At 34.4% G+C, this 16,277-nt stretch overlaps 1 protein-coding gene across 1 annotated transcript in view; it reads left to right on the top strand.

Moving 5' to 3' along the window:
* The first annotated feature begins 368 nt into the window (after positions 1 to 368).
* The window catches only part of LOC149414053 (serine protease snk-like), a 35,030-nt gene continuing 19,121 nt past the window's right edge, over positions 369 to 16,277 (top strand). The window contains exons 1-4 of the mRNA XM_089643966.1: positions 369 to 527; positions 9,572 to 9,675; positions 14,911 to 15,019; positions 15,103 to 15,203. Of these exons, the coding sequence (XP_089500092.1) occupies positions 458 to 527; positions 9,572 to 9,675; positions 14,911 to 15,019; positions 15,103 to 15,203 (384 nt within the window). The 5' untranslated portion in view covers positions 369 to 457. The remainder of the gene's footprint in view (positions 528 to 9,571; positions 9,676 to 14,910; positions 15,020 to 15,102; positions 15,204 to 16,277) is intronic.

Raw genomic sequence — 16,277 nt, 5'->3', positions numbered from 1 at the left:
ATTCGAATACTAATATTATTAATTCCGTTATGCTGTTATAAAATATATGTGGAATCAATTTATTATATTGTCGCGTTCTTGTTTTAAAAATTCTGTTTTGAATTCATTACTTTTCCTTCCGTTTATATTTTCCAACAAGAACGATCATCGTTGACAGATCTCGCATATACCACAAACATTTTTTTATCGTTAAAAAGTCCCTCTAGACAGCATACCTAAAGAAGACAGGGAAATTAATTCCTTAAATAATTTCAAGTTGCTTTCTGTTTGCGAAAAAATGACTGGCGTTACGATAAGAATAATTCGTTGTCTCTTTCATACTCTGAGTGTACAGATAAAAAACTTTATAAATATGACTGCTTGGCTGTTTCCATCCATTGTAGATGTAACATCGTAGAGTGCGGTACATTATAGAGTACGGTTTTAAAAATAACTTCACTTCAAAGTATTTTTCAAAATGAGTTTCTTATCAGAAATCGCGTTCACTGTGTTAGTAATTACATCTTTAGTTTCGGGACAGCGGCAAGGTAAGAATTATAATAATATTTTCATACTTTATAAACAGACCAACTTTAAATTTTCAATTTGAATTCTGAATAATTGTTTTTTTCTAGTTTTTCTTTTATATATTCAAACTGATTGATAATGCCTTTGAAAGGCGAAACATCTGTCGCGCTGATTAATAATTACACAGAACATTTATAAATAAGCATTTTTTTAAATGAATTTAATAATACTATTGTTTATTGAGTAGATTAAAGAAAAACTTCAAATTAAAATAGAGTTCTGAAAATTAAACTTGATAACAATAAATAGAATATAATGTGTTTACTATTTATGGGTACCTAGTACCAACATTTTTTTTTTTTTTTTTTTTTTACTTTTTTTTTTTTCATTTCTTTACACATATTATACATATTAATAGATAGTATAAAATAACATAATATATAATACCAAATAGTTTACAAAAGAAATGAAAACCCACTAAGGCACTAACTGCCTGAGTGTGGGTAATATAAAACGATTACTATATTTCAAGTACCTAAAGTATAATATACATTAGTAGAAAAAGTTTTTTTTTGTTTATAGTTATTATAAAAAGTAAAGAGAAAAACATTGTGTACAATAATTTATGAAGTTTCAGCAAGTGAGTTGTAGAAAGGATAAATAAATTTAAAGTAAAAGCGTTTCAATATCTGCGTCAATCAGCCATAATTTTACCTCTTTAATATATTCTATCTTTTTATTTATCATTTGAGTTTGTAGTGGTAGAAGGTTAAATGTACGAGGACCAATGAAACTGCTATGCGTCTGCATTAATTTAGTATTGGTTTGGGGGGTGTAAAATATATTATTTGTTCTTTTGCTCATTCTGTTTTCATTTATTTTGAAATTGTTTTTGTTTTTAAATAGATATTTCATAGTTTGTAATATAAATAATTTACGAATGTTAAATAATTTAGATTCCTTGTATAATAGGTCGGTCGAAAATGTTTTATTTTTGTTATATATGACTTTAATTATGTGTTTCTGAATTATTTGTAGAGGCTTAATAAATGTATCAGGTGCACCACCCCATCCTATTATGCCATAAGTGATTGCAGATTGCACCAGGGAGAAGTAGATCATTCAAATGCAGTTTAATAAATTAGACTGATTAATTGTATTTCAAGTCAATAGTTTTTAAAAAGAGGTTTATTAATACATTTTTTACAAAAAAATCTGACTGATTAATTGTATTTCAAGTCAATAGTTTTTAAAAAGAGGTTTATTAATACATTTTTTACAAAAAAATCAATTCGACACAAATACTTACAACACTAAACAATAGATTTACTGACATTTATTGAATGCTAATTTTTCTTACTAAAATCTGTCATTTCGACAAATTTAATGCTGTTTGTTAAATAAAAAGTCTTTAGTATTTTTTTTAATCAATACGTTTTAAATTAAAAATAGTTTTTTCGTGTATGTTTTTAACTCAATTTACTTTTTTACTTCACAAATATTGTTACGTAAATCCAATCTGGTAGGATTTATAATATTATGTAAGAAGTATTGGATGATAGGTGACTGGAACTTTGTTATTTTGTGGAGTTGTCTGCAATGGTCACTTCCTAATTCAACAGTCAATTGAAAAATGTAAATCAATTTTTGTGTTCATTTTCCTACAATCACGCACACAGGATTTTATCTTGTTGCGGCCAAGTTTACAGAATTGAAATATGCGATGCATAATTATTGTTTAAAAATTTTAAATTCTCTGTAGGTATGAGAGAAAACCAATTTCAAAAAAATTGGTTACTTAATTAGTGACCTAAATATTTCGTTATTTTTTGAATACCGCACAATAGTCCCAACTGATAACATATTATTGTAATCATCGTTTTTCAGTTTTCTCGAAAAATGTCGACATTTTGATTTTAGTTTATTAGGGAAAAAACGAACACATATTTTATCAAAATAAAGACATAATACATGGTTGCATGAACCAATGAAATTTCCGCATAAAATACAAAAAAACATAAATAGTTATACAGTAGAACCTCGTTAATTCGAAATCCACGCGACATCAAAAATAAAATTTCGAATTAACGAATTCCCACGTAATTCGAAATTTTATGAAAATAAAAATTCGCCAAAAATCGATTTTCTCGGCCGCCTCTTCAAATCCGGGTGGTATTTTAGGAGTAAATTCGTATTAATACCAATTATTTCTTTATTTTCGCGGCCAATTGCCGTAGCGGCCGGCCCTTTAAATTCAGATATTCGCAATAAATTCGTAAAAATGCTATACATTTCCGCATAAATCGAGAATTCGCGGCGGATTTCCGTCGCAGCCGACTCTTAAAATCCAGATATTTGATGTAAATTCGTAAAAATATGATATATTTCCGCGTAAATCTAATTTTATCGGCAGTTTTTCGTCGCGGCCGGCCTTTTAAGTTCAGATATTTGAAGTAAATTCGTAAAAATATGTCATATTTCGGCGTGAATCAAAATTTTTCGGCAGTTTTCCGTCGCGCCGTATTTTTTAACTCTGATATTCGAAGCAAAGTTAGTAAAAATACGATACGTTTCCGCGTAAATTGAGATTTCGCGGCCGATTTCCGTCGCGGCGGGCCATTTGAAATTCAAATATTCGAAATAAATTCGTAAATATACGATACATTTACGCGTAAATCGAAATTACGCGGCCGAGTTTCGTCGCGAAAATTCAGATATTTGGTGTAAACTCGTAAAACTACGACATAAAACGTATTTTCTGGCCCTTCAAACTCGACATTCCAGTGTAAATCGATTCAGATTTACAAAATAATAATACTAATTAGGAAGATGTAAAAATACAATTTTCGGCGTTTTACCGCCACGGCTGACTTATTCAGATTTACGAAATATTATGATTTATTTTCGCAAAAATCAAATTTTTTTCGAATTACACCAACAAATATCCGTGCGCGGACAAAAATAAATTTCGAATTACGAATTATCGAATTTCGAAATAAAAAACCATTTTGTACGAAAAAAAATTTGTGCCGAAATTTTTTTGGCGAAAATTTCGAATTACGCGTTTTTTAGAATTATCGGGGTTCGAATTCACGGGGTTCTACTGTACCACTTTGCGCAAAGTTTTTCATAAATAATTTGATTTTGAATAAGCATCTCAATTTTTTCATTTAAAACGACCGTTGAAAAATATTAGCACGGATGAATTATTTTAATCCTATCAAGAAGCTGTCCGTTTCCTATTGTTTTTTCTTTGTGAGGTGCAATCTAATGACTTGTGATACACTTAAATATTTAACACACTTCTGTGATCCTCGCGAGGCGTAGTCCGTTTCTGTACTGTTCCTGCCGCGAGGTGCAGTCCTTAATATTTGTGAGAGGAAGGTTTGTCATGATTTACTCATTAACTCTTATAATGTAAGTGAGTGCTTGAGGCAGTACTAGTAGAGTCACCAGTTGAAGTAATTACATACCATTACACAATTCTTCTCTTTGTCTTCTTGGAAACTCTTCTATAAATGTATATTTTTGTGGTGCGCCACTGGTCTGTATACAAAATTCATGCATTGATATCTGCTAAATCCTAAAAGCCCAGCTACACTACTCGCGAAGTTGAACGAAGTTGACCGAATACGATAGTGTGGGCACGAACTTCGCTTCGCTTCGGGCAACTTCGCTTCGCTTCGCCCGACTTCCGATTGTTGTCGGTAAATGCGCCCGAGTCAAAGGACTCGATGCGTCACGGCATAAATAAACCAATCACTGACTGGTTGGACTGAGTTACTCGCGAAGTTGCACGAGTGTGTGGGCACGCACTTCGAACTTCGGCTAACTTCGTCGAGGACTTCGTTGAAGCGTCGAAGCGAGTAGTGTAGCTGACACACTAAATGTTACAAACTGTTGCCAGCGAGATTCTGCTTTCCCGACATATGTTTTCTCCCTCTGACCAACCAAATAAGATTACCTCTAATATGAACAACCAGATCTCCTTTTTCTGTCACAAATTGACATATTAAATGACCGTCATCTTTTCTCAATTTTAATACCTACATACAAATGTATTACCAAAAAAACCTCATATTCGTGTGAGAATAATCTGTTAATATAATTCAACAAAAAAATAAGAAATAAAATATATTTATAAAATAAATAAGATAATGAGATTAATAAAATAGAAAATATATCTGATGTATTATGACGCTAATGCCTGTACAGTTTCGGATTGTTGTAAACGGAATTGGCGCCCTCTGTTATTAGTATTATGACGCTAATGCCCGTACAGTTTCGGATTGTTGTAAACGGAATTGGCGCCCTCTATTATTTACAAAAGGAACCATTGAAGTTTTCAAACAGAATTCCTGATTAGAAAATGTCAAAAAGAAAATTAACAAATTCTCAGTTCAAAATTTTTTCACATATTTCCCGACCCTTTTTTAGATCAAATTTCCGAGCAAAATATTTCTGTTTTTTCTAAATTCTCAACATGGAAAATTCCCAAACACCACATAATATCAAAAAGATAAGTGATTTTGGGTTATTTCCCCGAATGTGTTATATTTACTATATTATTAGATAAAGTGGCTTTAAGTTGTGGCATTACTAAATAATTAACTGACTTTCAATTTTCATTTGAAAACCTTAAACTTTTTCCTAAATAATACATATGTTGTGGTCCGCTGGACTCATTTTTGTAATATGTGATTTTTTAACAAAAAAATAGTGATTATTTCGGAAATTTGAACTTAGTTACTTATTTAGTGATGCCACAACTTAAATCTTCTTGTGAAATTTAGCGTGAAAATCACTTTTTGACGCAGGTCGGGGGAATGATTTTTTATGAAAAAATTTCACTATTTTCCCGAAAGAATGTTTTTCACAAAGAATAAAAAATTTGCAACACGTAAAATTTCCAAAAATCACAAAATATGCTTATATACAGAATTCCCTACCAATTTTCGATTAAACAATTTCCTGGATATTTTTTTTTCCGAAAATAGCAACTTCCCAACATGGAAAATTGTTACACATTTTACAAAATTTACCGAAACATTTTCCGAACTTAAATGTTCCTATTTTCTTGAAAGAATTTTATTTTATTTCCCAAACTTCAGGTTCTATCAAAAATATAAATTATTATAATTCTTTTTTAAAAGTTCCCGGCCCCTTTTTTGACTAATTTGTCCCGAGGCAATTTTTCCAGAAAAATAAAGAATCCTGGGTAGAAAATTTCCCAACAGAAAAAACAGTATTTCAAGATGAAAAAGTTATATTCTTCGCTAGAGGTTACGTTTGTTGTAAGGACTGGTTTTTTCATAGAATTTGAACAAGTCATCAAATTTCAATGTTAATTTTCAAATTCTGTGAAAGTTCTATTAAAGTTCTCTTATTAAATCATTATTGACCAGTTGTTTAAAAAAACTGAAATAATAACAGAACTTGAATAAAACATTCAAAAAGCTTGGAATACAACTTTGACATTTGATGAATTGTTTAAATTCTATGAAACAACCCGTCCTAAGACTTATACCATAAACTTCAATGCACTGACTTTAGTTGACAAGTCTGTCAATAATGGCTATGGCATTTTATTTCAAAATACACAATTTCGGCAAATTCTTTAATTGAGTTTATTGGTAGATACTCTGAGTATCTCTCTGGTGGGAGACTAAATGACCTTATCCGTGATTGGTAACTTGATCTCCATTTCCCCCCTCCACCCATCAGCACATTTACTTCTGTCAAGTTGCGCCCCTGTAGGAATCCTGGCAAGTGATACCATTACAAAACATACATCGAGTTGATTGTAATATACCCATTTTTACTGAAACCCGTTCTTGTTATGGCTACATTCAAATGCAGTTTGATTAATTAAACTGATTTATTTTATTTCAAGTTGCTTCATCAGAAGTTTAATATAACATTTTACAAAAAACCCATTCCGCACAAATATGTACTTAAATCATTATACAATACATTTACTGGCACTTATTAAAAGATATATTTTTTACTAAATTCCGTCATTTGGATAGGTAATTAACGCATCCAAGATTTTGTCTTGTAGGAGCTCAGTTAAAGTAATATTTAAGTTCACTCTAGGTATGTGAGAAAAATTCCATTTAAAAATAAATCTAATGCGTAATTAGTGACCTGAATATTTTTTTAATACCGCACAAGAGTCCCAACCGCTAACATTATTTGAATCATCTTTTTTCTCGAAACACGAAACTCTATACACGTAACATGGTTGCATGAACCAATGAAGTTTCCGCATAAAATACCAATAAACGTAAATGATATAACACTTTGTGTTTTTCAAAAAATAATTTGGTTTTGAAAAACGAACTCGACTTTTTCATATGCAAAAACAATGGAACAAAATATATTTTTTTTAATCCTAGCAAGACGCTGTCCGTTTCCTTCGTGAGGTGCAATCTAATGACTGTTGATACACATTAATATTTAACTAAATTCTTTGATCCTCGCAAGGCGTAGTCGGTTTCTGTAATTTTCTTCCCGCGAGGTGCAGTCCGTAATAATAGTGAGAGGCAGTTTGCCCATGTAATGACTCAATAACTCCCATAATGCAGAGTGCTTGGGGCAGTACCAGTTCCGAGCCTACTTCAGAATAACTAGTATAAAATACTACCTCTTCTAATACTAGTCCCCGGCGTTGCCCGGGCTTAATGCATATTTGACACGAGCCTACTTAAGAATAACTAGTATAATATACTACCTCTTCTAATACTAGTCCCCGGCGTTGCCTGGGCTTAATGCATATTTGACACGAGCCTACTTAAGAATAACTAGTATAAAATACTACCTCTTCTAATACTAGTCCCCGGCGTTGCCTGGGCTTAATGCATATTTGACACGAGCCTACTTAAGAATAACTAGTATAAAATACTACCTCTTCTAATACTAGTCCCCGGCGTTGCCCGAGCTTAATGCATATTTGACACAAGCCTACTTAAGAATAACTAGTATAAACTACTACCTTCTCTAATACTAGTCCCCGGCGTTGCACGGGCTTAATGCATATTTGACACGAGCCTACTTCAGAATAACTAGTATAGACTACTACCTTCTCTAATACTAGTCCCCGGCGTTGCACGGGCTTAATGCATATTTGACACGAGCCTACTTCAGAATAACTAGTATAAACTACTACCTTCTCTAATACTAGTCCCCGGCGTTGCACGGGCTTAATGCATATTTGACACGAGCCTACTTCAGAATAACTAGTATAAACTACTACCTTCTCTAATACTAGTCCCCGGCGTTGCCTGGGCTTAATGCATATTCGACACGAGCCTACTTCAGAATAACTAGTATAAACTACTACCTTCTCTAATACTAGTCCCCGGCGTTGCACGGGCTTAATGCATATTTGACACGAGCCTACTTCAGAATAACTAGTATAAACTACTACCTTCTCTAATACTAGTCCCCGGCGTTGCACGGGCTTAATGCATATTTGACACGAGCCTACTTCAGAATAACTAGTATAAACTACTACCTTCTCTAATACTAGTCCCCGGCGTTGCACGGGCTTAATGCATATTTGACACGAGCCTACTTCAGAATAACTAGTATAAACTACTACCTTCTCTAATACTAGTCCCCGGCGTTGCCTGGGCTTAATGCATATTCGACACGAGCCTACTTCAGAATAACTAGTATAAACTACTACCTTCTCTAATACTAGTCCCCGGCGTTGCCTGGGCTTAATGCATATTTGACACGAGCCTACTTCAGAATAACTAGTATAAACTACTACCTTTTCTAATACTAGTCCCCGGCGTTGCCCGGCTTAACGTATTTTTTCTAAATCAGATGTAGATAGTAATTTTCCTCTTATTTAACCTACCCGCATGCTGCGTAACTTTGATTCAACCAACTCAAATTTGCTTTGAATTTAAATGTTTTATTTTTAAATTTCACCGATTGTGTGATGAATTCACATAAGCGAATAGGTACCCACCTATTTCGGATATCTGTGCTGTGCGTTAGTCCTGCGTGAAATCTGGAATTTAAATGTCGTTTTCAAAATATGAACTGATTGTATCAAGCATTCAAACAAACGATAAAGTAGATAAGTAGTTCATTTTCTTAGGACAATGCTTTGTCAGGCGAACTTTGCCCTCAGGAAACATTTTGTTTTGTTTTTGCTTCAAGGACATCTTTATTTTTCAAATAGTTTTTTGGGCTAAAGAATTGTATTGTCTATGGTCGCACATTAATGACCTTGAGTTTCTCTACCTTGTCTATCATCATCGCTCCATCGGCTATATCCGTGGTTAAGTAGTGCACAAACTGTTTCCATACAAGAAGATATCGATCTAGTGAATGGTTTATTTATGGTCACCTGTTTCCTCAGTGAGCCCATATATAGTGGTTGCTGCTATAAATACGTGTCATACAACTTATAGACTAATTGTGTTATTACAATTGTGCATTTATTTAATAATCCCGTTACAATTGACAGTATCTTCAGATTAGGTACAAGTGATTCCACCACAGTTCGTAAAACTAGAATAGTTGCTTTCTAATGAAGAAGAATTATTCAACAAAGATTTAACATTACATTTCATAGAATATTTATCTGAAGTTACAGCGCATTGCTACGCAACTTGCGAAATTCAATATAATCATAAATGTTCTCGTTTTTTTAATTTATAATGAGCAATCTTTTTTTTAAACTTAGATAACAAGATCATTACCGAACCATTTAGAAAAAGTTGATATATTTTGTGACGTAACGTAACGTCCATGACTTATAATAGCTAGTTTTATATTGTCATTTATTTTGTCATCATTCAGATATAACCAATCAACCTAAAGTAGGAAGTATTCTGGACGAATTTCTGTGGCTTTATCGAAGTTATGAGACTATCATTTAATTTTATGATTTTCACTTAAAGTGTTGTTTATGGTTACATTTAAAGATTGATGATAATTGTCCAAAGGAAAATTCTAATTCTCTTCTGCGGATTTAATAATGACTTAATACAGAGGTTGCGGGTTCTTCTCCTTTCTCTCACTTCGTTCTGGTTGTATGTTGCAGGAGACCTGTGTGTGATGGCTGTAACTATTCAGCCTGGCGTTTGCAGACACATCTTCAAGTGCCCCGCCGCCATGGAAGCGGCATTTCAAGGAATACCACCTCAGGTAAAGTCACATAGATACAAGGGCGGATCCAGCTTTGGCGCCAGGGGGGGGTCACGTAGTCGTGGTCAAGTTTTTTTTTTTTAAAGAAAGACAAACATTCCCGGGTTACGAATAACCCAACAATAACTCCTACCACCACCACAGAAAGCCGAAAATGCTTGCTTGTGTTGTGATGGAGGACTTAGGTCCGGTCAGTTACAGTTACAAGAAGTTATAATTTAATTTTGATAATAATATATACAAGTAAAAAGTAGGTATTGTTGGATATGGTAACACTAGGTATATCATTAAGATTGTCTTTTGCTCCGCAAGCCCGGGCGGCGTAGGCTCGTGTAATGTCAATTGTCAACCAATACAGTACAGATTACAATTATTAATCGTGTTCTTATTTCACCACAATATAACATGGTGTCAGGTGTGTCTTCAACATAGTAGGAATCTTGCAACTTTTTGAATTTCCTTTTCCTCGTTGTAGTTATTCGCCATCATATATAAAAGAGTAAATATTTACCTACGACTACCGTTTTTACTACTACAAAAAATTGCCCCTTTAATAACGCCTGCTCGCGTCCCCTTTAGAGTTATATCCCAGTTTTCAAGTAGTTTGTGGGCTACGCTAGGTTTGTATAGACTGGTTTGTGATTTAATTCTACCTAATCCAACCTAACCTAACATGTACGGAATATTTTCTCAAACGGTAGTCGTAGGTAAATAATTACCAAAGAAATGATTGCTTAAAACGTTTCCACTCGCCAACCATATCCGTAGCATTCTGCATTTGCAGAATTTGACTCGACATTATTATTGTAACACTTTGCTTGTCACGACAAAATAGACAAATAATAACAGCTTGTTGACCGTTATTTCTTTGTTAAGAAAGACAAAAAGGCCCAAATAAAGTGTTGAAATAGATTTTGGCTTTAATTAAACAATTATCTATGCGCTTTTGTTCCGTCAAAGGCGACAATTAATTTCGTTTTATCCGAATGACAGCTACCTACCTGACATCTGCTGACGGCAACCGGCTTCGTATTCAAAATTTCAAATACGTAAATGTTAAAAACAGAAACATTAGGATTAGAAAGGATTGGACCGATAATAGGCCACATGCATCACATTTAAAAAAAAATCCGGTTTAGGCAAATATTCTAAGACGTTCCGTTTTTTTTTTATCGTATTTTTGAAACCCTGGTGATTTTTTTAAAATTTCAACTCGAAAAATCAGACCATTTTTTATAAACCGGAAAGACGGGACATAATTTTATATGTGCAAAAAAACGGTAATTAACTAGCCGAAAGTCATTTAAAAAAGAACGTTTTCCACACGAATGTCACAAAAATGGCATGAAATTGTACGGAGTTCTGTTCATAACATCTGTCAAAACACCGCCATCTTTAGCAAAAAGCATAAATATACCAAACCACCTACTCATGCAAAAAGTCAAATCAAAGGTTAAGTGGTTAAGTTCGCAGAGAACAAACAATAAATCTAGTGAACGCTAAACGTCAAATTCAAAAATTCGCCGGATATCAAAGTGTTGCCGTATAAAAAAAATAATCAGTGTGGAATTTTACAAAATTAAGGGAACATAATCGGAGACGGAACATTTTCATGTAAATCATTCAAAATCCATCATTAAAAATAATACTATACATTTCTAAAAAAATTACTAACGTTTTCGTAATCTTAGTAAAAAAATCTATCCACACTTTTAGCCTTCATTTTAATTGATTCTGAAAAATTTGTTACAAATATTAAAAATGTGTCCACTTCCGGAGTTATTAATTCATCATCTAGAAAAATAAAATCTGGTACTTACCGCTAAGTCCGCTAACTTTATAGTTATACACGGGTTATAAAGTTTTAAAATCGTTGAACGTAAAATATATTAATTGTAAGGTATTGTTTTATTAATCTAAAATATAAATAACTTGCATCCCTCGTGCGGCATAATTTTCTTTTTTTTAAATTTAATTATAATTTCGCCGAAATAAATGAAAATGTTAGCCTTGGGCAAAACCTCGATGAACGAGGTTGTGTCTCGCCTTAAGAATTGCTTTAGGAAGTATAGGAAGGCTGGTAATTCGCGCGGGCGCGTTAGACCTGTCCAGACCTGTCAAAAAACTTCCGAAAGAATAAGTTCTGTAACTTACTAAAATTACGTTAAGTGACTTTTGGTGTCGTTTACATTGGGAATTTGGCCAAACTCGCCTTCAAGAGCGATTTACAGGAAAAAAAAACTTACGAGTCTAACCCCAGCCTTAGAACATTAACAAATAACATTTGAGTTTAAACACACATACACTGACATAATAAAGAAACTGATTAGATTACTTACCATTTCTTGTAATGAATTGAATTTGCAGCAACAATTTTTAAGAACACTATTACTTATATTGGAACTTATTTTTTTTAACTTAGTAAACAAATAAAAGTAAACACTTTATTAATAAAGTTTAGTCTTTCCGATTGAGGTTAGGTTTTGCTAGACGCTAGACGTTAGTCGAAACAAAGCGCGCGTAAGCGTCACACGTGGTTACACGAAATGTGTCATAATAATATGAAAGGTGGCGGCGGAAGCGCGCGCCGGTGGCGGTGCACGGTGACGCGGTAACATTCGAATTTTCGATGCGTTAGTTCCCGAATAATGCGTTTGCCGTCAAACAAAGTATTATATTAAATTAATTAAATATTGAAAGTACTTAAATAAAATTTATATTGTGACAAAAAATATATAAAAACATTATGTTTAACAATTTTAATTAGTGGTCCACCTAGGTCCTGGATGGGCCCAGGACCTAGGTAGTCATGACCCCCCCTGGGCTGGGGCCCAGGGGGGGGGTCATGACCACCGTGACCCCCCCCCCTGGATCCGCCACTGCATAGATAATAATTAGTCACCAATGCAGACGTTCTTTTTAAAGATCTAAAGATCGACAATGTAGATAGGTATTGTTTATTTTGTACTTTACATAATTTATACAAAAATCGTTATGTTATTATTCCTATTATTTTATGTATCTATAGTTCACATTTCTTGCAAAAGGTTGGGTACTTTGAATTTTTATATTAAACTGCCACAGTGATTTTAAAACGGAGTTTTCACCACCGCGCCTGGCGTTATCTGACAAAACAACTAAATTTAGGCTTTAGAAAATTGGTTCACGGTTACAACAATTTTCTTATAAAGTGATAATGATTGGTAAATGATCACTACCCATCGTATCTGAATCTACCCTCCAGTTACAAGTCAGTAGGAGCTCTGAAGATACCAGTGTAATATCCGGGCTCGAACTCCTTTGTCCGGGATGTCCTAATCTTGTTATATCTCCGTTATTGACAGTAACAAAGTTTGAATCTTGGCAGGCTTCTGCAATGAGATCTCCCTTCGTATCTCGTATAGCTCTATCCCATAGTGGATTGTGGGCATTGAAATCACCGCCTACTAGGGCACCTGATCCCATCTGATCAAAAACTTTCCTCCATGTTTGAATTGTAACATTTATATTACTAGGACAATATATCACGTTGACGGATTTCAGATTTCAAGCATTGAGTAAGTTAACACTGCATAATTCTAATTCACAGGATCCGATGATATCTAGGGTTCGTTCAATCGACTGTAAACTTTTATGGATTAAGATTGCAACTCCTCCATAGCCATCGGCTCTGTCTCGTCTATATGTTGTATAGTCTTTAAATGTCAAAATGTAAGGAAATTGTAACCAAGTTTCTGATATAAGGGCAATTTTAATATGTTGCCTCTGTAAATATATTTCTAAATCAGGTTTCTTAAAATGTAAGCTTCGAGCATTCCATTGTAATATGTTAAGGTTATTCTTATCCATTATTCGCCGTGACAAGTGATTTCAATATATCATTTAAGCCTCCATCCTTAATAATACCCATTATGGTGTCTATGAATCTATTAATTGCTATTTTTACGAGATTTTCCCAGTTTTCCCCATTTATAATTGCTGTCAATATTTCACGAGCAATGTTGACATTACTGTTGTTTTTTGAATTTATATGCATTTCAGCTGTGTTTGTCTTATTTCGTTTAAGTTTCTCAGCATAAGTAGTTTTTCTGCTTGATTTGTACACATTTTCTTTATTAAACATGTTATTTGGAATATTTAATTTTTCTTTTGAGTTAGATATCTTCTTTTCTATGAGTTTTTTCGCCTGTTTATGCGTAACATTTTTTTTGCCATTTTTTGTGTAATCTCTTTCTCGTTCTTCCACTTTGGACAGTTAATGTCATTTGCCGGATGGTCTCCTCCGCAGTTAATACATTTTGCTACCTGGTCACAGGTCTCGTGCTCTCCATTACATTTCGGGCACAGCTTAATATCTTTCTTGCTACAGTTATTTGCAATATGTCCATACCTCCAACAACAGTAGCATTGCATTACCCTGAACACATAAGGTTCTACTCCGAATTTGACCCCGTACATATAGATGTGTGATGAGATCTATTTCCCCACGAATTTCAGGCTCACAGTTGTCGTCAGTTGACCCTCTTTCCCCTTTTTAGAGAAACGCGCTTGAAACACTATGTCCAGCAACATGCAAGCTAGTTAACTCGTGACCATGTCGTCTAGAGATCACCCATCAAATTCTTATAAGAATACCGCTTCCGTAGGTTTTCCGCTGAGCACTCACTCGCTCGTTCTCCGCCGGTGGCGCTATTCCGCAGTCAAACAAACGAGTGGCTATACACCTGACAGGGCTAGGTGCTTGTATCAAGTCAACATCAGTTCCCAGTTACTGATCGAGTCAACATTCGATTCCTGGGGTAGCAATTATAACTGTTACAACTTGACTCGTTTCATGTCAAGAGTCAGAATAATAGAAGAGTATGTGTGCAACGAGAAATGAATGTGATTGAGGCAAAGAGTGTGTGCCAAGACCGAGTTGTTTGGCGGTCCGTCCTCTCTGTTTGCCCCTGCGGGGAAATGGCGTGATGGTTAGTTAGTTAGTTTATCTTAATAAAAAACTGTGTCTCCCAGAACCCCCACACTAATTATGTATCTCCCAATAGTCAGTCAGTATGTCCTATCCTGCCGACCTCGCTACTTCTTGTATATTTACCAATTGTTGATATTTTTAGAAAATTTGGTATGTTTCAAAGGTTAAAAAACAATGCATTGTGGAGAGTAAATTTTAAAAGTAGGTATGCCCCCCATGCAGATGTACAAATGCGTAGGTAATTCAATGTGGTGCGTTTTCAGGTGTGCGCCTCCCCGGAGAACAGGTTGATAGTGTGCTGCCCCTGGGTGCCAGGGCAAAACACAGGACTGGAAACCAGACGCCAGGAAAAAACAGCTACCCCTAGAGAAGGTACATCACTTTCATTTCATAAAGTTTTTCAGTTACCATCACCTGTTGTGTTGTATAACCCTGATGTATCTGTTTGTTTGAAGGTGCCAACTGCACGATGGACACGGGGAAAGCCGGAGTATACAGACCATTTGCCAACTGCCAGACAGCAAAGGAGGCCGCCAGTAAAGGCATTTTACCACAGGTACTGTTCCCCTCATTATGTATAATCTGACAATAATACCAATTTTATACACTCGCTAAAATTTAATATACTATTAACGATTTGTACACTTGCAATTTTAATTATACTAGCATCGGTTTGAATATTTAAAATCAATCTTCTTAAAATAGGAGTGTCAGGTGAAAATAAGTAAAACATTGCAAAATTTTTAATTTCATAAAAAAATTATGTTTCATAAACAATACTATATAAATAGGAAAAAACCTCCCAACCTTGACATTGACAACTTAATCCCTTGGCCGGGAGATGAAACAGTCCATCAAGAAGAAGGTAACATTGAAATGAACGCAACAATAAACGCAACTTGACGCTCGTAATATTAGCCACTGCAGCAAAACTAAAATCGTTTATGCCTTGTCCACACGATGCCAGTATTCTTGTCCGTCGCACGAGGCTAGTATTTAAAACCAGGATAGAAAGATATTGCTAGTGCCTAAGCTAGTAACACTAGCTACGTGTAGACAGAAATAGCTTTGCTTTTAATCTAGTAAGTTAGAGGAAGCCAGTAAGCTATCGTCTCAAGACAGAATAGTTTAATAGGATGTGATTTTATTATTTGAGCTAGAAACGTCCCCCACCACCAAAGTTTATATCCTAGCTTTCTAGTTAGCTTCGTGTGGCCGCTCAAATCTATAACACGATCGGCTAGTGCTCGTTGCTCATGCGCTGATGTTTTTTTTTGACAGGATACGAATTCAAAACTGCCAAAACCAAGTAACGAGATTAATTTAAAGTTTTTACAGTTGTAAAATAATAAATAACAATCTGCATAATAATGACCACTAAAGACATTTATTTTTCATTATTCTTTATAAGCACCCGCTAAAATGCCAAAGCAGTTTGTTAGCAGGCCATATTCTCAATATTAATTATGACACTAAAGCACACATATTATAATGAGTAGCCGCAATATAGAAAATACATAAGAAAGAACAAAATTTCAAGTGACTACAATACAAAGACCTAGAATACATAGACAGATAGATATAACACAGTCAACATACTCATAGACATACAGACACTCGTTGGCTAAAG

The sequence above is a fragment of the Hesperophylax consimilis genome, chromosome 20 (assembly GCF_061612785.1).
Source record: "Hesperophylax consimilis isolate HC1 chromosome 20, BYU_Hcon_1.0, whole genome shotgun sequence".
In the NCBI taxonomy this organism is placed as follows: domain Eukaryota; kingdom Metazoa; phylum Arthropoda; class Insecta; order Trichoptera; family Limnephilidae; genus Hesperophylax; species Hesperophylax consimilis.
This window is presented reverse-complemented; position numbering and strand designations above follow the sequence as displayed.